This window comes from Rattus norvegicus, chromosome 10, assembly GCF_036323735.1.
Source record: "Rattus norvegicus strain BN/NHsdMcwi chromosome 10, GRCr8, whole genome shotgun sequence".
NCBI classification, from domain to species: domain Eukaryota; kingdom Metazoa; phylum Chordata; class Mammalia; order Rodentia; family Muridae; genus Rattus; species Rattus norvegicus.
Window position 1 is genome coordinate 101980089 of NC_086028.1, and position 26825 is coordinate 102006913.

General features: G+C 50.1%; 1 protein-coding gene and 1 long non-coding RNA gene across 4 annotated transcripts; one reads left to right on the top strand and one right to left on the bottom strand.

The window, feature by feature from the left end:
* On the bottom strand, nt 1-26825 carry Srp68 (signal recognition particle 68). 3 transcript variants are annotated; one of them, XM_063269548.1, is made up of 16 exons: nt 26536-26792; nt 24557-24623; nt 20573-20686; nt 17742-17937; nt 16036-16118; nt 15684-15793; nt 14556-14638; nt 14334-14474; nt 8024-8122; nt 6560-6624; nt 4950-5106; nt 3883-3977; nt 2637-2766; nt 1491-1748; nt 1072-1124; nt 1-759 (listed from the first exon to the last, which is right to left on the bottom strand). In XM_063269548.1, exons 1-16 carry the CDS (start codon nt 26714-26716, stop codon nt 405-407), a joined length of 2187 nt encoding a protein of 728 aa, XP_063125618.1. In that variant the 5' UTR covers nt 26717-26792; the 3' UTR covers nt 1-404. The 3 variants fall into 3 exon arrangements, with proteins under 3 accessions (XP_063125618.1, XP_063125619.1, NP_001102310.1); NM_001108840.1 differs by having other exon boundaries at nt 2-759; nt 1491-1566; nt 26536-26825; XM_063269549.1 differs by lacking the exons at nt 14334-14474; nt 14556-14638; nt 15684-15793; ... (3 more) ...; nt 24557-24623; nt 26536-26792 and adding an exon at nt 9060-9197 and having other exon boundaries at nt 1491-1566.
* LOC120095213 (uncharacterized) lies at nt 9558-10863 on the top strand. The gene is made up of 2 exons (XR_005490543.2): nt 9558-9646; nt 9757-10863. It is a non-coding gene; the product is annotated as an uncharacterized LOC120095213 (long non-coding RNA).

A 26825-nucleotide genomic window follows, 5' to 3' on the forward strand; every position in this document is an offset into this window, starting at 1 on the left:
TCCATCATCTTTGCCTTTTAATAGAAGATTTGGTTTCGTCATTTACGAGTGTAACATAGTTAAAAATAGAGCACTCTGCTTGTTCTCGGAGAAGGGGTAAGGCTGACCACAGCTCTGGGTGACACTGCTCATGTTTCAGTCACTGACAAAGTTCAGGAGACTCTGGACGCTCACAGCAAGGAGTCGTTTCAAATCCCTGGGACTGAGGACACATGACAAACACTGCCAAGCCCCCCAGGCCTGGTGTGGACCCCGAACACGTACTGACCAAAAGTGACCAGCCATGGCTTACAAGGGCAGGACAGCAGCAGTCCCCAGGAGGCACAGGGGACACAGAGACCCTGACTCTGGGCCCAGAAGATGACAGGCTACCAAAGTAAGTCACAAACACACAAGATGAATGGTCACAGGGCCGAGGGTACTGAGCTCTGCCCCAGGCAATGCAGAACTGGATTTAATGCCATGGAACTTGCTGGGTCTGTTTTAATGCAGAGCAAGTCAGGACCTCCCTGCCCCTGAGGAAGAGCCTGGTTAGCTCCTGAAACCAAAGATGCCCTTGATGTAGCCTGTGAGGCCGCTCTTGGTCTTCTGCTCCAATTTGTCCTCAAGAGGTGGGAAGGCCACGTGGTTGAGGGCCAGGTCAAAGAACAGAGGCTTGCAGGGGATGGGCTGGAATCCGGGGGGGAAGTGCACGAGGCTGGCCTGCTTGGTGACAAGGGAAGGGTCCAGGCAAAAGGTCTCAAACCGTTCAACGAGAGGCTGGAAGACAGAGCAAAATGTCAATCAGAAGGCCACAGTAGGTACTTGAAATCAAACCTGGGTCCCCTACAAGAGCAACAAGTGCTCTTAACTGCTGAGCCATCTCTCCAGTCCTGTGTCTTACATCAATTACTGGCAAAGAGTAGCTTGTAGGGACCTTCCTCCACTTCCCTTCCTTAGGGGATGTGGACCCCACCCCCAACAAGCCACTGAGTAGGGTGTCTGGGCAAGGAAAGGAAGTGGGGTGCCTAGACCCAGGGACAGAATGTCCCTTGCCCCTCAAATCCCAGAGCCAGCCTGGCCTGGCCTTACCGTATTGTCCTTGACTTGGGAGGCCGTGTCAGTTTGATGGGACTCATTTGCATCTGAAAATTCCACAGGGATTTAGTAAGAATGGGGACTTTGCACACTCTTGCCATGGTGTGGCTTTTCATCAGTGTTGATCAGGGCTCTAAATCCCAAGTAAAGCTAGGCAGCAGGAACACAGCAGGGATCCACTGTGACCAACCCACAGGAGCTGCAGAGTTTGGAAGATGCTAAGGAAAAAGGAAGTTCGACTGGGTTTTCCACATTGCTCTGCATGGCTGAGTGCCCAGTGTAGTGTAGCAGGCACGGGCTAGGAAACATCAATCTTAGAAGATGCTTTCTACAGTAAAACGGTGGTGCTGGGTGTGGAAGCAGAGTAGCAGAGGGGGTCTGGGGACTCGGCCAAGAGCAGGGAGGGGGCTCACCCAGGATAGCTGCGGCCTGCAGCGAGCACTTCTCTGACCGCACCTGAGTGATGAGCTCTTGCACATCAGGCAGGTCCTGCAGTAACAAAGAACACACTCACCAGCAGGCCGGGGTAACTGGTCCCACTGGGGTTTCACCATATTTTTTTTAAACTTAAAAAACAACGCAGGAGGCAGAAGCAGGCAGATCTCTTGTGGGTTCAAGGCTAACCTGGTCCACAGGAGAGTTCTAGGACAGCCAGGGATACACAGAGAAACCTGTCTCAAAAACAAAACATACCCAAATGTCTTTACTATAAAAAAGAAAAACAAAAAATTCAACACATGTTGGTTCTTGTGGTTAATCCTAGCCCCTGGGAAATAGGGGCAAAAAGAACCAAGAGTTCAAGGCCAGACTCAGCCACACAAGTGAGTTTGAGACCAACCTGGAGATCCCATTTCTGCAAACATCAGAAACCAATACCAAGGCTACCCTGTCTTCTTTCTCGTGGGAAAGGCTGACACAGCTTAAGAGAGCAATGCTCTGCTGAGCTCTGAATGCCGACACCCAGTGTACACAGCCGTTAATTCAAACTTCACGAGCACTCTGGGGCAGCCGCTCTGAACTTGGCATTTCACGAATGAGAGTCCTGAACCATGGCGATGGTAAAGGCTGGGCCAGCCACACCCCCAAGGCCAAAGGTGGGTGCAGAGTCAGGCTGTGAAATCCCCAGTGTCAATCCTAGATCTCACACTAGTCGGAAGCACTCATGGGGACACAGGTGATCCCAGTGAGTAGCCGATCTGAGGACAATATGTGGGTGGGGTTTGTTTCTCTTCACACAGCCCTGGCATTTCCCCACTCTTATTTCTGCACACAGGCCTTTGCTGTGATTCTGAGCTTGCTTTACAGCCTAGACTAGCTTCAAACTCCTGATTCTGCAGCCTCAGCTCTTCAGGGCAAGGGTTACGGGTGTGTCCTACAAGAGCTGGTTGGAATGACTTCCGGTCAGAGCTAAGCCCTCCTCAGGCCCAGAGCAGAGTGGGTTACAGTCCAGTGACTCAGGGCGAAGGGAGGAGAAGGGCTGCCTTAGTGCCAGCCAGTGACTGCACCCTCACAGTCCCTGACCCCTCATGAGCGCTGGAAACACAGAGAGGTCAGCTCACCTTCAGGCTGTTCTTGAAGGCTCCCCCATGAGAACTCACTTCACTTGCATATTTGAGAACTCTGTCATACAGGACGAGGGCTTCGCTCCACTTCTTCACCAGCACGTAGGACTGAGCGATGAAGAAACACCTGACAGAGAGAGTTGCCGGCTAAAGCAACAGCCACCCAACACCAGGGCTGTCCTTGCTGGCAGGCTTAATGTTAAAACTGGAAACAGGACTCTCAACTCTGGATCACAGCCTGCAAAACCCCACCCTAACGCTCGGCAGGCAAACTTCCAAGTGTCCCAGCAATTTCAGATGGCTCTGGAGGTCTAACGAGCGCCACTGCCTTTCACTTTTCACTGGCTGATGTCAGAGGAGGCAGTTGCCCAGGATGATGGCAGAGAGGCAGGTGAGAGAGGAGTGCAGACTACATCCAACATAACCCGAGTCATTGCTGTTCACATGGCTACACCATAACTATCTATTCATCTCTAACCATAGCTTTTCAAAAACAAAAAAAAAAAAAACAAAAACAAAAACAAAAAAACACATCAAAATTCTACAGGGCTAACGGAGCTTTAGTGCTGCCATTGACATAGCAGGAGGGACATGAGTAAAGACAGGGCGCCCGAGGGAGACCAGGAGACGACGTGCTCACTCTCCTCTGCCCTCTGCCTAGACCCGTGTCCTTGTGAGCGGTCACTTTCAAGTGAGCCACACTAAGACTCAGCTCTTGGTGTGAGGATTTGAGGTGCTTGGTTTACCTCAGTTCAGCTCCCTGACCTGGCTGCTCCACTTTGCCAATGTCTTTGCAACGTGTGGCTCTCTCAGAGCTTGTACTGGAGTGAAGAAGAGACAGAAACTAGGGCTAATCCCGAAGTCCATCAGAAACTCAGATGGAGGGCTGGAGAGGTGGCTCAGTGGTTAAGAGCACTAACTGCTCTTCCAGAGGACCTGAGTTCAATTCCCAGCAACCACATGGTGGCTCACAACCATCTGTAATGAGATCTGATGTCCTTTTCTGGTGTGTCTGAAGAGAGCAACAGTGTGTTCACATACATGAAATAAATAAATCTTTAAAAAAAAAAAGAAAAGAAAGAAACTCAGATGGAGAACTCGGGGCTCCTGGCCGCCATCTTTGCTGAGGATCCCCTTTAAACAAGCCGGGCTGAGAGCCAACTGTAATTGACCTGTGGGAGCGGGAGCCACCAAGCTTAGTGCTGGAATTGAGAGCAGAGCCCCTAATCCTAAGGGATGTTACCTGTAAGCTTTGAACACCAGGGTCTTGAGGCCTATCTCTTTCTGGAAGGTTCTGTCTTCTTCTAAGCCAGGAAGCTGCAGCAATTCCACCAGATTCTGTACAACAGATAGAACAAGAAAACCCATGAGGAGGAGGCCCAGCCTGATCTTGTCAGGAGACCTTTCAGAAACAGGTACAGGCAGAGGAGTCCACAGTCAAAATGACTGCCGGTGTCCCCACCCTCCCGGCACCAAATCACACCTGTGCTTTACCACTCAACCCATCTCACCAACCTTCAGGGACTTCCTGGACCACATGGACCGGGAACCTGCACTTCAGGCTGGTCCACTCACTTGACGGTGACAGGCAGCTTGTGTTTATGCATATACTAACATGTATGTACACGTGTGCATATATGTACATGGAGGCCAGAGGTCAAAACTGGGTATTTTCCTCAACTGTTCTCTGCCTGATTTTTCTTTCTCCCTCCCTTCCCTTTTGAGACAGGGTCTCTTTATTATGTAGCCCTGGCTGACCTGGAGCTCACTAGTGGAGAGACCCAGCTGGCTGCCTCTGCCTCCCACACCTCACCCAGGTATCATCTCTTTTTCTTTGCAGGATGTTTTTTACTTGTGTGTGTTTGTGTGTGCACACGTACAGTGCTCAGCGAGACCAGAGAAGGGTTTCAGATCCTCATGAGCTGGAGTTCAGGTGATTGGGAGCCATCTGACTTGAGCTCTGGGAACCAAACTTAGGTTCTCTGAAACGGGTATATGTGTGCGCGCGCGTGCATGAGTGTGTGTGTGTGTTCTAACTGACCAGCAGGTGACACAGCGTGGATTCAGGTCTCTGAATGCCCCAGCACCTGCAGAGTATCTTCCATGGGGAAAGCACCAAGGGAAAGCCTGCAGGTGCACAAGCATTTATACCTCAAAGTGCCTGATCTGGAACACTAGGCTGTCAATTCCCTCAAGACCTTTGTCCTCCCTACCTACTGTCGCCCTAGGCTCTCAAAAGCCCTTCATATCCTAATCATTTCGTGTTCAGCACGGCAGAGGGGAGCTGCGTTTCTGGTCCCTGGGGGTTACCTGCAGAATGATGTCGTAGAGCCGGATGAGGTCCTGAGGCCGGGGAGAGCGCTTGCTGTCATCTTCCGGCTGCTGCTGCAGCAGAGCCCTGTGCAGCCCTTTAGCCATGTTCTCATTTCTCCTGATCGCTGTGGACAGCTTGATGTAGGTCAGGTAGCTGCAACGTACACACCGGCTCAGGCTACACAAGGAAGCTCTTGCTCAGGAAAGAATGCTAGACTGACCTGGGACTGACCTGGGGCTGACCTGGGGGTGACCTGGGACCGACCTGGGGGGTGGGGTGCAGAGTATCACAGAGAAGGGCTGTCTGGCCCTTCACACCTTCCCCAAAGCCACAAGCTCCCAGTTTCAGAGGACACTGCTAGTCCTCAGAAAGCAGCAACCAACTTCTGATGGGTGAGCTGCTGGGTCATGACCCAGGGCAGTGTGCTGTCACCATGTGGCCGCAGTCACACTTAGTCACAGGGGCTGCTTTAAGAGTGCATACAAGGATGAGAAGGGAGAAGGCCACAGCTACACTAGTCAAGACCAGCTAGGTTTTGAGAGAGAAGAGAAGTAAACACGTAAAGAAGGTTAAAATAACTGAGTTTAAACATGGTGTGTACGGAGAGATGCTCCTAAAAGATTTTCCTATTACACAAGCAGGCACAGGTTTACTTACAACAGTCATGAAAACACAGTAACTACCTGATTCCTCACTCATTACTCTGCCCCAAAGACGCCCTCTCCACATGGACATCTTAACAGAGCAGAAAGCCACACCCTGACCCAGCCAGCTCTGACGGTGGGATGGCGTCCCACGTGTCCTCAGTCTGAGTGGAGGTGAGGGTTCAGAGGCCCCGCTCCAGGTCAGGTGAGCTCAGCCCTGACTCTGGGGCTCTAGAGGCAGAACTCTCCAGGAGCTTCTTTCTCCTCAGGCTGATTAAACAGATAACATCTATGGCCAACCCTGTGCGATATGCCAAGGACCTGAGTCATCTGACAGTCAGTTTGACATCCACAAATACCAAACCCCCAAGAATGGAGATCAAGTGTGACTAGGGAGGAGTGTGTGTGTGTGTGTGTGTGTGTGTGTGTGTGTGTGTGTGTGTGTGTGTGTATGATGTCAAGCGGACACACTAACACAGAGCCTTGTGTTATTGCACAAGTAGCAGCAGCAGCAGCAGCAAATGCAGAGGGAGAACCAGCCACCAGCAGGCAGGGTAGCCAGTGCCCACACAGGAAGACACCAGGTAGATGCTGGTCTCACACAGAGGCTTGCAGGGCAGATGGGATGGACTGAAGCCAGCCTGGTCTACACAGTGAATTCTAGGACAGCAGGGCTATGTAGACAGACTCTGCCTCAAATGAATAAGCAAAGAGAAAGGAAGAAGAAAAGGGCTCAAGAGTCAGACAGGTGGTTAAGAGCACAGGGTGCTCTCACAGAAGACCAGGGTTAGAGTCCCAGTACCCACACAACAGCCCACAACCACCTGCAACTCCAGTGCCAGGGGACCCAGCGCCCTCTTCTGGCCCTTGGGAGCAGCAGGGACACATGGGTGCAGGCAGCTGTATGTAAGAAGTAAAACTTCAAACTGTGGATGCACATAAACCCCCACCAAGTCACTCACCTGTGCAGGTACTGGAGATTCGATACCTTCCCTGACTCTCCATCGACGGTGTAATCTCTCTGTTTCTGAAAAAGCAAAAAGGGTAAAAATAAAACTCCTGGCCTTGGGGTTGGGGATTTAGCTCAGTGGTAGAGCACTTGCCTAGCAAGTGCAAGGTCCTGGGTTCGGTCCCCAGCTCCGAAAACAACAACAACAACAACAACAACAACCCAAAAAAAAAAAAAAAAAACAAACCAAAAAACTCCTGGCCTTGGCTCTCAGGAACCATCAACTACTATGGGCCACAAAGTTCCCTCCACAGAGTCACACATTCTGTCAAGTGCCTGTCATGCCCTCAGAAATCAATTCACAGAAGGACAAGATTATCCCGTTGCCACTGACAGCCAACACCTGGCCTTGACGACAGAATGCTGACAACAGCCGGTTGAGGCTCCCAGTCCTCTGCTCCCTGTCCTGCCCCAAACCCTACATCAGACAGTCCTGTCAGGCACAGGTGCACCCCTGCACTGCTATGGCGAGACTGAAGAAGAAAGAGTCTGAACTTGATTACAGTCCGGGAACTTAGTGAGATCTTGCCTCAAACTATCATTTAAAAAAAAAAATAGGGTTGGGGATTTAGCTCAGTGGTAGAGCGCTTGCCTAGCAAGCGCAAGGCCCTGGGTTCGGTCCCCAGCTCCGAAAAAAAAAAGAAAAAAAAAATAACCCACAAGACTTGCCTAGCACGCACAAAGCTCTGGGTTCAATGTGTAGAACCACAAAACAAAAAAAGCAACGAGACCACAGCCCCACTGCTTTAGACCCAAATTCTACCGTCTCTGGTGTGCCCAGTGCCGTCACACCTGAGTGAGGCTGAGGACAGTCCCCTAAGCCACCCACACCCTTGACCTCCACCATCCGTGGAGATGTTACTGCACGTGGTACAAAGACTCTGGGTGTTTCGGCAGTCCTCCAGCCTCTGTGTTACAATTGCAGGTGTGCGCCACCTCCCCTCTTTATAGCCATCTCTGTGTAAGTTAAAATGGCGGGAACCAGTCATGGCTTCAACTTGTGCAGACCTAACTCTCCACAGGCTGAGGCTGGGGCAGGAACCGGGATCTATCTTGGGTTACATAGTTAGGTTCTGTGTCAACAGAAGACCAACAGGTGGAATCATCTACAGGGGACGCTGCACGAGGGAGACACTAGGGTGTGGTAGAAAGCTGCTCTTAGGTTTTCAGTCTAGAGGCCTGGAAGGATCTCGGTAATAACACCATTAGGAAAGGCTCATGGGCACATCCAGCTGAGACCACTGGATGATGGCAGAATGACCAAGGGAATGACCAGAGCCCAGAGGCCTCTGCTGCTTACAAGCTCATCACATCTACAAACAGCCCAAGGCCAAGTGCTGACCCCTGGGAGCACCCTGCAGGACAGCACAGACGTGGGAGGACGGAGGACCCAGCCCAGGGCAGGAGATGGGCTGACCTGATCAGGCTTGAGCTCCTCCCTCACGGCCTGGAGGGCGTCTCGGCACTCACTGAGCATCGACTCGAACAGACGCTCCTTCGTTTCTTCACTTTCAGCCTACACAGCGGCAAAATGGAGCAAGAGATTGTTTGCAGCAGACCGGAGGAGGGCATGGCCATAACGCCATCTCCCCCCACCCCCATGTGCATGCACCCCTTTCCCCAAGATTCTTTAAAAGTTCTGTGTAGGGGCCACAGGGGGCCAAAAGAGGGTGCGGGGTCCCCTGGAGCTAGAGCTGTGAGCCACCAATAGTGAGCTGGGATCTGAGCCTGGGTCCTCCGAGAGCAGCAGCTGAGCCTACATCAGGTCTCACCGCCCTTCCAAACCCCTGAGGAAGGCAGGCATCATATGGCTCCGAGGCCTCATCTGCAAACCTTCACGATGTGAGCCAGTTTCTGGTTTCTTTAAGATTCAAGCACGAGACAGACATTTCTAATCAATAACCAACCAGAAAGATATTTCTCCTAAGACTAAGTTGTCTTCTCTAGACATTCTGGGTCCAATGTTGTACATGGCCAACTCTTTGAGAACAACTTCTGGGCAGAAATGGTTAACGAGAGGTGACAGTCTTCACACAGTACTAGGCGTTACCCTTGCTACACCGCTTGGATAAATGACCAAGTGACTCATTAACTGTTACCGACCTAAAGAATCCGACCGAGCAGGGAGGCCACAAAAGGCAAAAGCAGTTGGCCCTGTGCCGCTGCCGACCACTGAAGTGAAAGCGTCAGCACTCCATGGTTGTGTGTGACTTTCCACAGAGCTAACAGGCATCCTGAGAAAACCCTTCAGCTGGCCTCTCAGGAACCACAGAAACCCGTCCAGAACAGCCGCCCACGCCCGTGAGAGGCGAAGGCGCTTGGGTGAAGCTGTCTGAAGATCTCTTGTGTTTTTCCTCCTTTTTAAGTGTTACTAAATCTCTGTAAACTGTCCACTGTATGCCACACAGGCACTTCCACTCACAGGCCACCTGACTTTCCTGTCCCCTACTCACCCGGGAAACAAATCAGGGCCGTGGCCTCCCTCCTGTAACTTGAAGGCAAACAGGGCCCCATCAGCTCACTTCCCACCAGAGCAGTGCCTGCTGTCCCACAGACACCCGTGCTCTAGACAGGCCGCAGTGCAGTGAGCAACAGCGTATGTAGCTGCTGGGACTAAACATCTATGTGATTTCCATTCAACAAAAACCGGGAGGTGCTGTTCTGTCCGCTGGGACTCCAGAGAAATCCTCTTCATCACCTAATCAGACTCTGAGGTTTCGGCGGAACTGGGAAAATAGAGTAAGATAGGTGAACCCCCGTGAAGCCATCTAAGGACTTGGACAGTCACCACAGAAGGGCTCAGCTCCGCGGCAGCACTGCTCAGATGTGGGGCTGTGCTGTCTGGCAATGGACAGTAAGTAAGGACCCATCTTCCTTCCTATTGGTAGGAAATGTTCAAATTTAAAAATCAAAGGATTCCAGAACACTAAGCCTCCCAGGTCACCATGGTACCCGAGTGCTGAGGACAAACTTCGACGCTCCCCCACGTTCTACATCTCAGTGAGGATTTATGAAGATTTTCCACAACAACCAAGAAGAGGTCTGAGGGAGGGAGGGACTTGGTGGGCTGTTTTCCATGTGCTGCCCACGCTGCTGAGTGACTCAGAGACCAGCAGGACCTGAGCACTTGCCATGGGTCTTCCTGCCTAGGGCAAAATGTCTCCAGACAGGAAGTCTTCGTGTGTTTGCTGCTGTCTTTTACTCTGGAACCTAAACCTGAAGCCCAGGTGACGCCCGAAAGCAGACACACCTTTCAACATGCAGGGGCAGGACTCCTCACTGCACAGCCCAGCCCACATCTGCTACAGAGCCGGTGCACAATGGCACACTCCCTAAATAAAACCTTGTGGCCCAGCCAGACCCTGTCCCCGTGCAGTGCCTAGAAGTGACGACCTGCCTGCCTAGTCTCAGTGAATCAGTGGAACTCCAACGCTCAGGGTGCGTGCGCTTCGGACTTTCTTCCCCAGTGGTGCCCTAGGCCAGCCAGGGCAACGACACCGCGCCACACTGGCTCCAGCCGTTACAGACACTCCTGGGTTGTTCTCACTGGTTGATAGGAATTTTGGGGAGATGGTGGTGTGTGACTAAGAGACACACAGGCATGCCTGGCCGCATTCTCCACCACACCCACAGGAGATCATGGGGACAGGACCCAAGTCTCACCCAGCCGGAGAGAGAGGTCCAGAAGAAAGAACACAAGGAAACAAAGACAGCTACAGTGTACTCATATACATAAATAAATAAATCTTTAAAAAAATGAAAATGTTATTTTAAAAAAATGGGGGTGGGGAGGGGTAAATGCTCTTATTCTTTCTATTCAGCTGGGTTCGATCGTTGGGACTTGCATGGTGGAAGGAGGAAACTGACTTTTCTCTCCAGTTGTCCTCTGACAGCAGCTGTGTGTTGTGGCACGCACGTCTCCCCCAGCCCCACAAAAGCACATTTAAGATGTAATAATAAATAAATATAACAAACAAAGACAGGTTTGCTGGTTTCCCCCAGAACTGAATGGGGTATAAATGATCAGGCACGCAAATGTTTAAAATCTCACAAAGGAGCTGCCCGCCCCAAATAACCTCCCAGCACCACTGCGCGTGACCACGGGGACTGAGTAAGTATAAGAATGTAAGATGATGGGGTTGGGGATTTAGCTCAGTGGTAGAGCGCTTGCCTAGGAAGCGCAAGGCCCTGGGTTCGGTCCCCAGCTCCGGAAAAAAGAACAACAACAAAAAAAAAAAAAAAAAAAAAAAAAAAGAATGTAAGATGACGCCGGGTGCTGTGATGCACACCTTTAGTCCCAGTGCTTGGGAGGCAGAGGCAGGAGGATGTCTGTGAGTTCGAGGCCAGCATGGTCTACATAGCAAGTTCCAGGGCAGTAAGGGTTACAGAAAAACCCTGTTTCAAGAAAAAAAACAAACACACGTGCACATATGACAGCAGGAATGAAGACGGCACGTTCGTCCCCCGTTACTCCTCCCTCCTCTACCTCCGACAAACGGTTCAGTATTTCTGTCATGAAGATTCCTACCGGGAAGAAATCAGCTAGGGCTGCCAAAATGGCACTGCACTTCCTGGACAGCGGGGGGGCCACTGTCAACTGAGACACCAGCCACTGAAGTCAGGTAGCCACATCTCTGAGGCACGGGTGGATAGCACTGGAGTCCCCGAATGAAGACAGACACAAACTACCCGCCCACTGCTCCAGGCGCACCCGAATCCAGTTTGTCTGTGCAGGAGAAGCTGTGTGTGTCTCCTAACATCCACTCTGCCGAGGAACAGCCACACATAAGCAGTGAAAGGCTCGAGGCCAGGGGCACAGGGTACTCACCCTCAATACAGAACCCTGGACCAACTTCCCGGCAGACATGCACAAATCATGTTCATAAGGGAGAGGCACGTGCTGGGTCTGCCTGCACGCCCCCTTTGACCTCAGACTTCAGAGGCCAGCCTGGTCCACACAGAATTCCAGGCTAGCTAGGACTACACGGTGAGAAAGTATGGTGAGACTATCACTACATGTTGCATGAAGACACACCTATATGATTTCACGATTAAAAAGTTAAGTAGGGTTGACAAGATGGCTCAAGGGTAAAGGAGCTTACCCCCCACAACGCCAACCTGATAACCTGAGGTCATCCCCAGGACTCACAGAGAGAAAAGGAAAAAACCAACCACATAGAGTTGTCTTCTGACCGCCACATATTGACATACACCCAAGCTCTTGAGTACAGGTGGAAGCGCACACACACACACACACACACACACACACACACACACACACACACACACACACACACATCTGGCTTAGCACACACCAGAGCTCTCGAGTGCAGGTGGGAGTGCACACACTCTCTCACACATACAATACTGGCCCTCTGGTGGAGTTGGGGAACCTCTGGGAAATGTCACAAGACAGAGCAGCCGTACCACAGAGCCTGCTCTCCTGTGAAGTTATTGTTGGCAGCTCCTTTTCTTCTTGGAAAAAAGACTTTAAGGCCAAGAGAACAGTACGTGCAGAGAAGCCCGAGTCATCAACACTGACGTCCGGCTGCAGCCCTCACTTTCAGAGTAGGAGGCTGAACAAAAGCTTCAAAATAATCATTCACTCAGAAAACAGACTGAACCTGTTTATTTTAAAACAGAATATCATATCAAAAGCCTGAACTTGCTAAGTAGACCAGGCTGATGACCTAGATGGCCTTGAACTCACAGAAATCTGCCTGTTTCTGCCTCCCTGGTAGGGTTAGAGGGAACCTGCCACCAAGCCTGCAGACCTGAGTTCAATCCCTAGGAACCATGAGGTAGAAGGAAGAAACTAACTCCTTCAAAGTTCCTCTGACTTTCACATGTGTACATGTGGCCTCACATGTGGTAAATAAAAAAATAAAATAAAATAAAAATTTAAAACTTGGGGTTGGGGATTTGGCTCAGTGGTAGAGCACTTGCCTAGCAAGCACAAGGCCCTGGGTTCGGTCCCCAGCTCGGAAAAAAAAAAAAAATTTAAAACTTAAGACAGTGTTCTTAGTTTGAAAATCTATTCTCAATAGTAATTAAAAACATAGAAAAAAACCCTTTGATCCTAGCACTCAGGAGGCAGAGACAGGTAGGTCTCTGGGAGTTCCAGGCCAGACTGGTCTACAAAGAGAGTTCCAGAACAGCCATTGCTACACAGAGAAATCCTGTCTCAAAGAGCCCCCAAAAAAAGGGGGGCGGGGGAGGCAGGAGAAAGCCGGGTGTGCACCCCAGGCTTTAACCCCAGCTCACAGGTAGGAGGCGCAGGCAGGCAGGCCGGCCTCTGTGAGTTTAAGGCCGGCCTGGTCTACTCAGCAAGTTCCAGGCTTCAGTATGACTGCCTTGCTGCTCCATCACTTCGGGTGCGGTGAGGCCGATAGCAGACCGCACGCAGGCCCTGAGAGGCTCACCTGCTCTAGTCGCATGGTAAGCATCGTGTTCATCTCCTTCTGTGAACACAGTTCCACTCCTGAGTCATGAGCTCACGGTGGTTGGCTAGATTTTCTTTTCTTTACTCAGAACTGGAATATGGTCACTTTACTTTTTTTCTTCTCCTTGTCATCAAAACCCTGAACCGTGACCTGTCTTGTCTTTTCCTCCCAGTGCCAGGGACTGCTCTGAGGTGTCTAGCATGAGCGTACTTGCAGCCCCCGAGCTGCTTTACGAGTGTCTACCCGATGTCAGCCCTTAGTCACAAAAAAATCCACAGGCATTTGTGTGTACGAACCCACTCACAAAATAAATGAACGTAAAGAACTTGAGTTCGCTCTCCAGCCCTCTAGCTTAGGAAGAACAAACTTTAGGTGCTGTTGTCTCTCCGCTTGAAGCAAAGGAAAAGAAGGTGGCAGAGCAGTGTGCAGCATAGGCCGGCACAGAAGTAAATCCTTCAATTGCTAAAAAGTTGCTTCCGACCCAAAGCAGCCCCTGTGGGAAGTGGCTGTGAAGTCACCGACACAGGTCGCAATGCAGGCTCCAGTAGGTGCCAGACTTTGGCAGCTCCTGACCTGAGAGGCCAGTGTACCTCACTGTTTTCAAAGCTGCCCCTCGCCTGCTGTGGAGGAACTCTAAATGGCCTCACCGTGGCCTCAGGAGTGCTCTGGATGCCTATCTTTGGGGCTACATCTGCTTGTTCACAGCTACAAGCAGGTGACCATGTCAGTAAGGAGCTTCAAGTACAGCTCTACACGACCACTCTGTGCCAACCACACAGAACCCGATATTCTGGTTCACCCAGGCTCTTGTGAACGGCCCAGGTATGAGGGGTGGCCCTGAGGGCAAGGAGGAGGAGACAGCAGGTCAGACTCCAGCAGCCTGACAGCAGCTGCACCCCCTCTCCCACACCTCTTTTTTTTTTGGTTCTTTTTTTTTTCGGAGCTGGGGACCGAACCCAGGGCCTTGCGCTTCCTAGGTAAGCACTCTACCACTGAGCTAAATCCCCAGCCCCTCCCCCACACCTCTTAAAGCTCCTTTTCCCCCATGACTGTCACTGTAACCTACCCTGTAAATGTAATTCCTGGGGTTGGGGATTTAGCTCAGTGGTAGAGCTCTGCAAGCGCAAGGCCCTGGGTTCGGTCCCCAGCTCCAAAAAAAAAGAAAAAAGAGGAAAAAAAAAAAAAAAAGAAAAAAAAATGTAATTCTTTCTCACCTGACTTTACAAAGATGACCTTCAAATACACACAGAAGCGAGCAGCATACCAAGAGTCCTCCCTCCTCACCTGCACAATGGCGGCTTCATTGTCAGCCAGTCCCAGTAAGAAGATCCTCACTTTGTCGATCTTCACGGGAACCGTCCTGCCCCTCCACTCCACCTCACTCATGGTCGCTGCCTGCTTGGCTCGAGTCTGAGTGATCAAGGCCTGCATGGTGGAGTTTAGAGGTTAGAGGTGGCCACACTCTTCCAAGTCACCTTTCACAGCAACATGTGTATTTCAGATTACCTCAAGTTTTTCAGCAAGGAGCCCCTCTGTGCCCCCAGACCTCAGTCTCATCTGCATGAGTTCATTGATGGCTGACTGGTCCCCTGTGAGAGAGAGGGGGGGGGGCAGTTGTTTAGGGCTTTGTGCTCTCTGGACAACCCCTCCATTTAGTTGAGACTGACAGTTCCTTCCCTTTAGCGAAGTGGAACATGCCACAGCAGCCCCTCGGCACCATCTGCTCTGAAGATGAGAACCTTGGGAACACTGGTCACAGCGCGGGTACACGGCCTCACACTGGTCTAAGTTCTCAAGAGCTCAAGGCCAAGCTGAGCCCTAAGATTAACCATGGACCTTGAGAAACTACGGCAGGCTAGTACAGGCCCCACTGGACAACAGCTCTACCATGGGGCTGATAGGACTGGAGACGGCTCAGCAGCGAGAGCATTCGTGGCTCCACAGAGGATGGTATGGCGGTCCCGGGGGACCTCCCTAGGCAATGCATGCACACGGGACACATAAACACGGGCCGGCGCATAGACACAAACATCAACATCTTTAAGGAAAAAAGTCCCACTCTGTGGAGAGGATGGGAAGGGAAGTTGTGCAGGTTTGGGCTCAGGGAGAACATGAAAATCCTCTTATCTTCTACTTAGTCTTACTGTATACTCGAAACTCCTCCAAAATGTACGACCACATTGGCCGGAGACGCTCAACTGCTCCGGGGAGTGGAACGTAAAGGGATGCAAACAGAAGCCAAACAGCCAGGTCTGAGGATTGGAGTGCGGCTGTCAGAGACAGCTCTTCATCAGTGTGTGTGTGTGTGTGTGTGTGTGTGTGTGTGTGTCTGTGCGCACGTGCGTGCGCGCACCCGCGAAGGTATGTAACACAGTGCCCGTCAGACAGCTGCACTGTTACTATCACTAAAACTAAGGCTAACTCAGCTGTAGTGTGTGGTCGCACCCTCAATCCTAGCACTTGGGAGGCAGAGGCAGGTGGGTCTCTGCGAATGTGAGGCCACTCTTGTCTACACGGTGAAACCCAAAACAAACACTCTCAGGCCATGGTTGGATGTTGAGACACAGGGCAAGTCACATGAGCCTCCCAGCAAGCCGAGAGAGGTGAGAAGCACCTCCCTGGAGCACTGCTCACCAATGTTATATGCACAGTAGCGGATGTTGGGCGAGATCTCCTCTACGCGCTGGTTGTACAGCACAGCCTGCTCCTCTGTGAACGCGCTGGCTAGCTTCTCATAGATAGTTCTGCAAGCAAAGACATGCCAGACATTCTTAAAACATGGAAGCCATATTTTAAGAAAAGAAACTCACAAGGACCATGTGGTCAAAAACAAAGCCCAGCCTTTGAGGGTATCTGTTGCCCACCAGAGGGGCAGATTCTAAGGACAGGAGGGGAGAAGGGAAACGGCCTAACTCCCATGAAGGCAGTAGCAGGTTCTACAGCCCGACTGGCTGTGGCTGGAGCAGCCGTCCTGTCTGGAGCTTACTTGCATCTGTTGAAAGCCTCAATGGCAGCTTTCCACTCCTGGTGTTCAAAGCGCAGCATCCCCGAGAGGTAAGCTGTATAGGCCTGTGAGGGGACGGACAGACGGAAGGACGGAAGCAATGAGCAAGGAGCTTTTCAGGTTTGCTTTTCTGTTGCTGTTGGGGTGCTGTGGAAGGACCCCAGACTGTGTACACTAGGGAGGTGCTCGACCACTCAGCATGCTTAGCCCGCAGAGAACTGCTGCTTCAGCACGCCACGCTCTGGCCCCATGCCCACGATGGCTTCCAACTACTGCAGCGAGTGTGGTGGCTTGCATGCATGCTCGCTCGCGCTTTCTCTCTCTCTCTCTCTCTCTCTCTCTCTCTCTCTCTCTCTCTCTCTTCCCCACCACCTCCACTCCCTTTCTTTTCTGGAGACCTTCGGCTTTTTACCGTGCAGCTCTGGCTGGCCTAGAAATCACCATGAAGACCAGGCTGGCCTTGAACTCTGGGTTCCACCTGCCTCTGCCTACTGAGTGCTGGATGAAAGGTGTGCGCCACCCTGCTTTGGAGTCAGATTGGCTTTCTTTCTTATCCAAATATATGTGGACGTTTTGCCAGCATATATGCCTGTGTACTGAACTTGTGCCTGGAGTTACAGACAGCTGGGATCTGCCGTGTGGGTGCTGAGAACTGAACCCAGAGCCTCTGGAAGAGCAGCCAGTGCTCTCTCTAACCACTGAGCCACCTCTTCAGCATCATCAAGTTGACTTTTAAAGAGAAAAACTAACTAAAATAATAAAGTGTGATACATAGATAGTTTTTATGGTTCACTTTTTCCCAGGAAAGAACTCAAAACAAAGGATACCCAGGTCACAGCTCATGCCAGACATGTGTCCATTTCACCTCATCACTGGTTTCTAGGCCATCACATAAGCATCAGAAGTTCAACACTCGGCCTTGGAGGTGCTCAGCAGGCAAGTGTTACTGTGAGAGCATCAGTTTGATCTCTGGAATCGTTTCCTTCTACAAACATGTCACCCCACACCCACACCCCAAACACAATAGCATTTCTGTTAAATTTCAATACTGCCAGGCATGACAGTACACACCTTAAAATCCCAAGCATTCAAGAAACTGAGGCGGGGGGAGTGTGGCTCTGATTCCAGCACTCTCCCACGAGTATAATCTCCGCACTTGTTTAGGCCTGGCAAGACGGTTGAGTGAGGTTCAGCCCGGACCATAGAAGGCCCAGTTTAAAAAGAACAGACGTGGGGCTGGCGAGATGGCTCAGTGGTTAGAGTGAAGACAACCGGCTGCTCTTCCAGAGGACCCAGGTTCAACTCCTCACTCCTATATGGCAGCCCACAACTGAGTGTGACTGAGAACCAACATTCTCCTCTGACCTCCAGGAGTACTAATCACGCATGCTGTGCACAGGCATACATGTAAATAAATAGCCACACATAAAATAATTAAAAACAGGGCTGGAGAGATGGCTCAGTGGTTAAAAGCGCTGACTGCTCTCCCAGAGGTCCTGAGTTCAATTCCCAGCAACCACATGGTGGCTCACAACCATCTGTAATGGGATCTGATGCCGCCTTCTGGTGTGTCTGAAGTCAGCTACAGTGTACTCATACATAAAGTAAATAAATCTTTAAAAAAAAGAAAGAAAGAAAGAAAGAAAGAAAGAAAGAAAGAAAGAAAGAAAGAAAGAAAAGGCAGTGACCTGAGCCTCTAGCTTGGTCTTAGCATCCACACGGCTGCTCTCACACAAGCGCTCCAGTTCCTCGGCGTGCTTCACGGCTTTTCGAAGGCGAGACAGCAAGTGAAACCGTTTTCGGGGCTCGGTGTTGGCTTCCTGTTTGAGCTGCATGGCGTAGCTCCAGGCTCTTTCTGCATCCATCAGAACCAGCAGCAGGTATCTACAGCAGAGCTGGGAGTGAGCAAGGGCCGGGGACCGGACCCAGTGCATTCTGAGGTACATTTCTCCATCCTTCTGTCCCTCCCTCAGGATTCCTCACAGAAGAGACCCCAGGTCAGCATCTCTGACACTGTCCAGGGCTATACCTCACAGTTATAGTCACTAGAGGGTCTATTTCAGATTAGGCCACTCCAGGGGCAGAACCCAGTCAGAGACAAATGCCTAAATGGTAGGATGCTCTGTTGGGCATGGTGGCACTCACTGCTAACCCTAGCACTCTCATGGCTAAGGCAGGAGGACCATAAGTTCCAGGAAAGACTGGGCAACAGAGTGAGATCCTATCTCACAGCAGGCAAGCAAAGAAACACTACAACCTCAGAGAGACAGTTATGTTGAGCAGTGTTGGACCGCTGCACTACAGGCTGCGCTGGAGGACCTGCGCCTTCACTTACAGTGACTGGGACACTGATCTCTCTGTGCCTCACTGCGCTAACACACACAACACCAACCATAGCGGCACTTCCCGATAGTCAGCACTGATGTCTGCCGTGGTCCTCAGGAGGCTTTAAACTGCAGTCTCATATTTTTTTTCCTCTTTTTCCTTCTTTTTTTTCGGAGCTGGGGACTGAACCCAGAGCCTTGCCTAGCAAGCGCTCTACCACTGAGCTAAATCCTCAACCCTTTTCCTCTTTCTTCTAATGGAGATTAAACTCAGAACCAGCCTCATGGATAGTGGCAAATGCTCTCTACAACTGAGCTGGGTGCCGAGCCACGAGTTTGTTGGTTTTTGAGGCAGAAGCCCTAATGGTGGTGCCCATGCTGGCCTTCTCACTCTGCTGCCCAAGAAAGTCTCAATCGCAGTCCCTTCTGCCTTAGCCTCCTCAACAGCTGAGGTACAGTCCCGCTCCCCAGGCCCGGCTAGCTAATCCTTTTAATACTGTCCAACCAAAATAAAGAATCTCGGGGCCGAAGTGGCTAAGTGACAGACTGGCCCTGGGTTCAAACTCTGAAATCACAATAATAACCAAGAAACTTCATCAAAAGCAATTCTAACTGGACCTCCTGGGCTCACCGCTCTGTCCTGTTCCTTCCACCACAGCCCCGACTTCTAGCGTTTTGACTGCACCCCCCATACCAGGCTAGTCCCTGCTTCCCAAACACAGGGCAACCTCCAAAGCTGTAGTTCCTTCAATCCTTAGACTCACCAAGCTGCTCTCCCTCCTCGAAAACCCTTCAAGGGCAGTTGTCCTCTGTGTGAGTTTCCTCATCAAGTGCGACTGGCTCAGTCCTCCCCTCCGTGAGTGGACATGCTTAGAAATGCTCCCTGGTTTTGCATCTGACACAGAGCTCTGAGCAGGATCCTACCTCCTCTCCCTCTCTACCCAGCACGGCATTGAGCTCAGCCCTGGCTGTGCTTTGGACCAGACTTGTTCTTTTTTCGGGAAGTACAGGTGGGGTGGGATAGTGGTGTTAAGACAAGGTTTCCTTTCGGTCCCCAGCTCCGAAAAAAAAAAGAACCAAAAAAAAAAAAAAAAAAAAAAAAAGACAAGGTTTCCTGTGTAGCCCCAGTCTGGAACTCCTTTTGTAGACCAGGTTAGCCTCAAACTCAGAAGACCTCATGCTTCTATCTCCTGTGCTGGGATGAAAGGCATGTGCCCCACCCCTGGCTATAAGATTATTTTTCTAAAGAACTCATGCTTTAGGTTCTGAAGACCTCAGTCTACCATTCTTCTTTTATAACAAAACATAAACAATACAAATCTTTTCTTGTTTTGAGACAGGGTTTCTCTGTTTAGCTTTGGCTGGCCTTGAACTTACAGTGATCCGCCAGTCTCTACCTCCTGGGATTAAAGATGTGCACTTTTAATTTGTATGCATGTGGGGTGTATTCATCTGTGTGTGCATGTACACATGCATGCGCTTAGAGGCCAGAGGTCAACACCAGGTGACATCTCCATAGTCTATCTCCACTTTACTTTTCGAGACAGATGTCTTGGTGAAGCTGGAGCTCACCACCTTGGCTAGCCTGGCCAACCAGCAAACCACAGGGATAATGTTGTTTCTACCTTCCTGGTCAGCACAGTCACCACCCAGCTGTTTACTGTGGTGCCAGGGATTCAAACTCAAGTTCACACGTTTGAATGGACACACTCTCCCAACAAGCTGTCTCTTCAGCCACAACACAATCTACACAAACAGGCAGCAAGAAAACCATCTGGTCCAAACTGAAGCTCCAGGAACTGATTTCCTGAAGACACAATTCAGATTACTTCACAGACTTGATTCTTTCTTGGAGGGAGGGGAGCAATTTGAGATAGGGCGTCACAGAGCTCATGTTGCCCTCAAAGTTACTAAGTAGCCAAGGACTTTCCCGAATTCTTGGTCCTCCTGCCTGTTTCCCTGCATTGGTGTGTACGCTAGCCCATCCATGTTCTGTGCTGCTGTTGAGCACGGCCAGGTTTTTGCATATGTGAGGCAGGTGCAGCAGCTACTGAACTGTACCCCAACCCCTGCACAGCTGTTGAGCAAGCTCCTGGCATCTCTTCCCCTAGAACTGCAACCCCCACAGAGCTGCTCAGGGGCTCATGAGAGACACTGCTCAGTCCAGATCAGCAAAATGGACGTAGAGCCTGCACCTGCTGTCAGTCAGGAGCTCCTCTGTCACTTTCTTCCCGGTGAATTTGTGTCTGTTCCCCATCTTAAAGTTGAGTGTTTTCCGGAGGCGCCTTTGTCTTCGAGAACAGTAGCCCCTGCAATGAAATACAAAACAAGACCCACTGAGCCGAGCTGTCGTACTGTGGACACAATACTCTATAATAATGTAGGGACAAACTCAGGACTGTTCATGTCACCTGCCTAACAACTAACACAGGGCAGCAATGTGACTGCCAGGACAGAAAACAATGAAATTCTACACACCCACGAATCATCTAATACGACATAAAATGACCACATTTTCCCACTTCTTGGTTTTCTGAGACAGTGTCTAACACTGCAGCACAGCAGGCCTGGAACTTATTAGGTCGCCCAGGCTGTACCTCAGATTTCTTTTCTTTTTTTTTTTTTAAGATTTATTTATTTTATTTATTATGAGTACACTGTAGCTGTCTTCAGACACACCAGAAGAGGGCATCGGATCCCATTACAGATGGTTGTGAGCCACCATGTGGTTGCTGGGAATTGAACTCAGGACCTCTGGAAGAGCAGTCAGTGCTCTTAACCCCTGAGCCATCCCTCCAGCCCCTGTACCTCAGATTTCAAGGCCATCCACCTGCCTCCACTTACCAAGTGCTAAGATTACATGTGCGAGCCACATGTCTTGCTTCAAATATTTAAATATTGCCCCATTATCACGGGTTTTTTAAAAGATTCCTTTTTTTCTTAAAATTTTTATGTGTATAGTGTTTTGTCTATGTGTATATCTGTACATTACTTGTGTGCCTGGTAGGCTCAGAGGCCAGAAAAGGGGTGTCAGATCCCTTGGAGTTAGAGTTGTAAGCCATCATGTGGGTGATGGGACTCAAACTTGAGTGCTCTGGAAGAGTAGTCAGTGCTCCTAACTGCTGAGCCACCTCTCCAGTCCCAGAATCACAGTCTTAAAAGCTTCCAGAACATAGAGTATCAAATACAAGGTCCAGGAATGGTGGTACACACACAACACTCAGAGATCAAGGCAGGAGGAACAAGGGTTTAAAGTAAATCTTGTCCACACAGTCAGCCTGAGCTATGAGACGTGTCTCAAAAAAGCCAAATCAATAAATTAGTAAAGTCTAAATCTGAAATCTATCAAAATGTCCACAATACTTGCTTCTCTCTGGGTCTCTAACAAAAAAGATCCATCCCTTTTGGTTCCATTGTTGTAATAGTTTATAAATTCATGCAATGTGGAACTCAAAAAAAAAAAAAAAAAAAAAAAAGGTGGAGCCAGCCCTGTGCCTTGGACTGGGAAAAATACCAAATAAGGGGTGTGTCACTAATCTTTGCCTAATGCACAGATAGACATTATGTAGCACACTAGGGTACAGTTCAACCTTTGATGCTAGAAGAAAAAGAGAGCAGGAGAGATGGTTTCTGTGGAGGTGTGGCCTGCAGGAGAGACAGTCTCTGTGCTCTGTGGAGGTGTGGCCTGCAGGAGAGACAGTCTCTGTGCTCTGTGGAGGTGTGGCCTGCAGGAGAGACAGTCTCTGTGCTCTGTGGAGGTGTGGCCTGTAGAAGAGACAGTCTGTGGAGGTGTGGCTTGCAGGAGGAGAGACAGTCTGTGGAGGTGTGGTCTGCAGGAGAGACAGTCTGTGGAGGTGTGGCCTGCAGGAGAGACAGTCTGTGAAGGTGTGGCTGTGCACAGCTGTGGAGTGGCAGCAGTTGCAGTTCCAGACAAGTTCAGAGCTGCTCAAGTCTCCAGCATAAGGACAGCAATAATCAGCATATGTTTACTATCAACTGCCAGCCTAGTGAGGCACATTTTCATGAAAATCTGTTGTGTAAGAAAATCCTGGAGTAGAGCTGCTCCCAACTGTCATCAGGCAGCGCCTCATTAAACAATTGGGATGCACAAGTCATGTGACAGACAATAAACAAGGGCAGCCCTAAACAAGGGGAGAGTGAGCTGAGAATTTCCTGCAGTAAGGAGCAGTTCCTCACGGGACATTCACAGGTCACGCTGGTGCATGAGATCTGAATCACACGAGTCTGGACTCATTCTGACAGGACACGGGTGCTCCGTCCATGCACACCCACAGGCGAACTCTGTCTGTCTCTATAGAGTAGAACTTCCTCGGCCCCTTCTCTGCTCCCTCAATCTACTCCACGCGCGTGGCCTTTGACCCTACTGATTCTTCCTAAGATGTCATCAACAAAGCCCAAATAGGGGCCAGGGAGTAGGTAAAGCACAGTAGAAAAAGACATCTGCCACCATGTAGATGACCTGAGTCCATCTTCGGAACCCACACTGGTGAAAGGAGAGAACCGTCTTCTGCAAGCTGTCCCCTCAACCTCCACAAGTGTGCCTCAGCATGTATGTACCCATACACAAACACATGTGAACACAAAATAAATAACACATACTAAGAAAGGAGGGACTGGAGAGATGGTTCTGTGGTTAAGATCGACTTCTACTCCTCCAAAGGTCCTGTGTTCAGTTCCCAGCAGCTCACCAGATGGTTCCTACCACTAGTGGTAACTCTAGCTCCAGGGGACCCAACACCTCTTCTATACTCCTCAGGCACCTGCCCTGAAGACAGCATCAGACGCCCCGGAACTGGAGCTACAGGTGGCTGTGAGTCAATTTGGCAAGCCAGCCCAAGCCAAACTGTGAGATGCTGCCTCAAAGAAAGCAAGACTTAGGGATGCACACAACAGCGGAGCACTGGCCGAAGTGTCTAAGGTTCTGGTCACAACCCCCAGGACCATAAAGTAAACAACCAACCTGAGACTGGCAGGCTCGGGGAGCCACACCCGAACGACCACTGTGTGGCAGGCTAACTTAAGCAGATCTTAACTTAAGGCTAGCCTGGGCTACTAGCAATTCTGAAGCCAGCCATTACTATGTTGTAAGACTCTTTCAAAAGAACAAAACAAAACAAAACAACGAAAGCACAGCCAGGCGGGTGCCCACCTATAAAGCGAGCACTTGGCAGGAGGTGAGAGCAAGCAGGAGGCCAGCGTGGACGACAGCCGCTAGTTCAGAACACCTAACCCAGATGCCATATCTAAAACAGAGGCACTAAGAGGTGCAATTCAGCTTAGTAATAAAGTTCCTCCAAACACCCAAAGACCCTGGGCGTCATCCCAATAAAAGTAAGTTGCACTTGAACAGGGCACATTCTAATATATGCAAAAAATGACTGCAGGATACCTAGTCAAGTAAGGGAAGACTGTGGTCGGTTATAACCTGACAGGGTTTCTGCTGACCAAACCTGAGTCAGTTTAAGCACCAAAATAATATTAATGTATAAGTCATAAACTCAATGGACACTACAGAATATACATGGACACACTATTGCCTAACAAGAATGTACATTTACGGGGTTGGGGATTTGGCTCAGTGGTAGAGCACTTGCCTAGCAAGCGCAAGGCCCTGGGTTCGGTCCCCAGCTCCGAAAAAAAAAAAAAAGAAAAAGAAAAAGAAAAAAAGAATGTACATTCACAGAATTTCAAAGTTCTTTCTTATAAAATACTTATTAAAAAATAAAATAAAATAAAGAAAACAGTGACTTTGCAGGGAGACTCTCAATCAAAGACAGACAGACTTCAGCAAGCAAGCACTCAAACCATAAAAAAATTATTTGTATTCTTTCTGTGTGTGTTTGCCTGAAAGTATGTCTGTACACTACATGCATGGAGTGCTGGCAGGGGCCAGATGAAAGCTTTCAACTCCCTGAGACTGGGAGTCCACAGATGGCTGTGAGCCACCTGGGTGCCGGGAATCAAACCTAGGTCCTCTGGTGCTTTTCACACCGAGCCGTCTCTCTAGCCCTTGTGAAAACTTACACTTGGAATACATGCCTTCTGAAGATGCAGGATAATGCTGAACCATCCCACACAGCAGAGCGAGCAGACCAACAAAATCGGCTATATTAGAAAATGCCACCGTTACCGCCACCCACGGTGTGCAGGACACTGACCTGTACCGCTGGAAGTCTCCGTGCCGTAGGCCATGCTGCTGCTGCGACTCCTTAATAACCTGCAGAACTAGAGCCAGGATCAAGGAAAAGCTCACAGCGACGAAAGCCCAGCAGGGCAAGGACTGCGCTGCCACTGAAGGCACACTGACCTTCTGCGGGAGCCCAGGGATGTTAACCATGGGTCCTTCTGTAACTGTCCAATAGTCACCTTATCAAAGGACAAGGCTAAGTTTATACTTTGTGAACTGTCCCAACTGTTACTATTTCAGACACCAGGAGGGGAAAGTGCTGGTAGGGAGTCTCAAACCCAGCAGATTAAATAAAGCTTCTGTGTTCTAAATGCTGCCTCTGAGGTGTTTACCTGGACCTCACACATCACTCATTCAAACAGACTCCAGTTATAAATGCCAGGGGCCAACTATACAGCTATACGCCACCAGGGCTTGCCAGATTTAACTTTCCAACAGCTGTTAACACTTCCAAAATCTACGGTCAGCACGTGTCAAGCAAGATGTGCCAATTTCCATTAAAAAAAAAAAATCGAAGTTTATCTTCTTCCTGGGCATTCTAACATGTAGTAAGAACAATATTACCAGAGCAAAAGCAAAATACAAATCCGCGAGAATTTACACCAAAAAACCAAATAAAAACAAAACAAAACAAAACAAAAAAACCCTGCATGTTTTATTTCAGAAATTCCTCTGAATCATCTCCATTTGATACACATCTCAAAAAGCCACAAAGGACTCCAGCAAAGGCCTAATCTTAGCATTCAGAAGGAACAGGGACGAGAAGCAGTTCAAGGCCAGACTGGGCTACACAGCCAAACTTTGTCTCAGAAACAAACTGGCTGGAGAGATGGCTCAGGGCTTAACAGCACTTGCTGCTCTTCCAGAGGAATCCAGGTTCAACTCCCAGCACCCACAAGGAGGTGTTTAACATCTGTAACTCCAGTTCCTGGGGATCCACATGTACTTTAGGCCTTTGTGGGTACCAGGCACACATGTGATACACAAACATGCAGGCAAACACACATAAAATAAAAAACATGTAAAAGTATTTAAAATAACACATAAAACCAAAAGAGCCACATGCTACTATTGGAACCACACAAATGATACATAAACTAATACAGACGAGAAAAAGACTCCTGAGGTTGGGAGATTGCTCAGCTGGTGAAGGACTTGCTGTGTAAGCAAGTTCCCCAGAACCCACGTAAAAAGGCCATACTGTTGCTTGCACATGCTCTCACAGAGTCGGGATGGCAAGAGAAAGATCCTTGGAGCCTACAGCCTCAAAGTAAAAGTAGAGAATTAGAAAGTCGATGTTGACCTCTGACCTGCACACACAGAACCGGCGCGCGCCTACACCCATACCCACGGGGACTCGCACACTCAAAAAAAGTAATTCCTCCAGTACTTCACGAAGAGCCCAACAAGATAAAATGCCTTACAGTCCTACTTTGAAAAACTGTACACACGATATTAACAAACTAAAGTAACATATTCAAAACAGGGAAGAAGCTTTTCCGGAGAGCACTCGACCTCCATTTTCAAAGCATCTAGCTGTCTTATTATCCAGCATACAACAGCTGTCCGACAACAGCCCTACGCAGAAATGTTAAAGCTGCTGTTTCCTCTCCACAGTCGGGTGGCTCACGGTACCAACTAGGAACTCTGCAGCGTGGGCAGAGTGTCAATCCCAGCTCAGCCCTCCAACCGGACATCTGAGGGGCAACAGAAGGAAACCTGTCCAATACCTCCACACCACTTGCAAAAAAAGCTCTGGCAAGCGAGGAGCTTGCGAGGAAAGACAGGACAAGAGGCAAACCATGGACGTGGGAATGCTGAAAGTAAAGAGCAAGAGAAACGGCAGGCCTCGACCTCCGCAACCCAGGTACCGGCACCGGCTGCCTCTCCCGCCCCCAGCCCCCAGATCGACACGTAGTCATTGCGAGTTAGGCCACTGCTCTAGGATACTCTCCAAACTCAGGCTATCCCCGAACTCTTTGTTTGCCTTCGATCCGGCTGAAGGGCGTTCGTTTTCTTTATTCTCGTCTCCTCCGGCACTGCGTCCACCTCCGCTCCCTCCGCCGCCGCCGCCGCCGCCGCTCCCACCACCACCACTACCACCACCCGGGATCTGCTTCTCAGCAGCCATCTTGCCCCTGAGCCGCAAAGCAGGATGGGATGGAGGAGGCGAGACGACCAGCAGCGGGAGAGAGCGGCACCTTCCTGGCCGGGTTGATGGTACACTGACGGACTCCGCC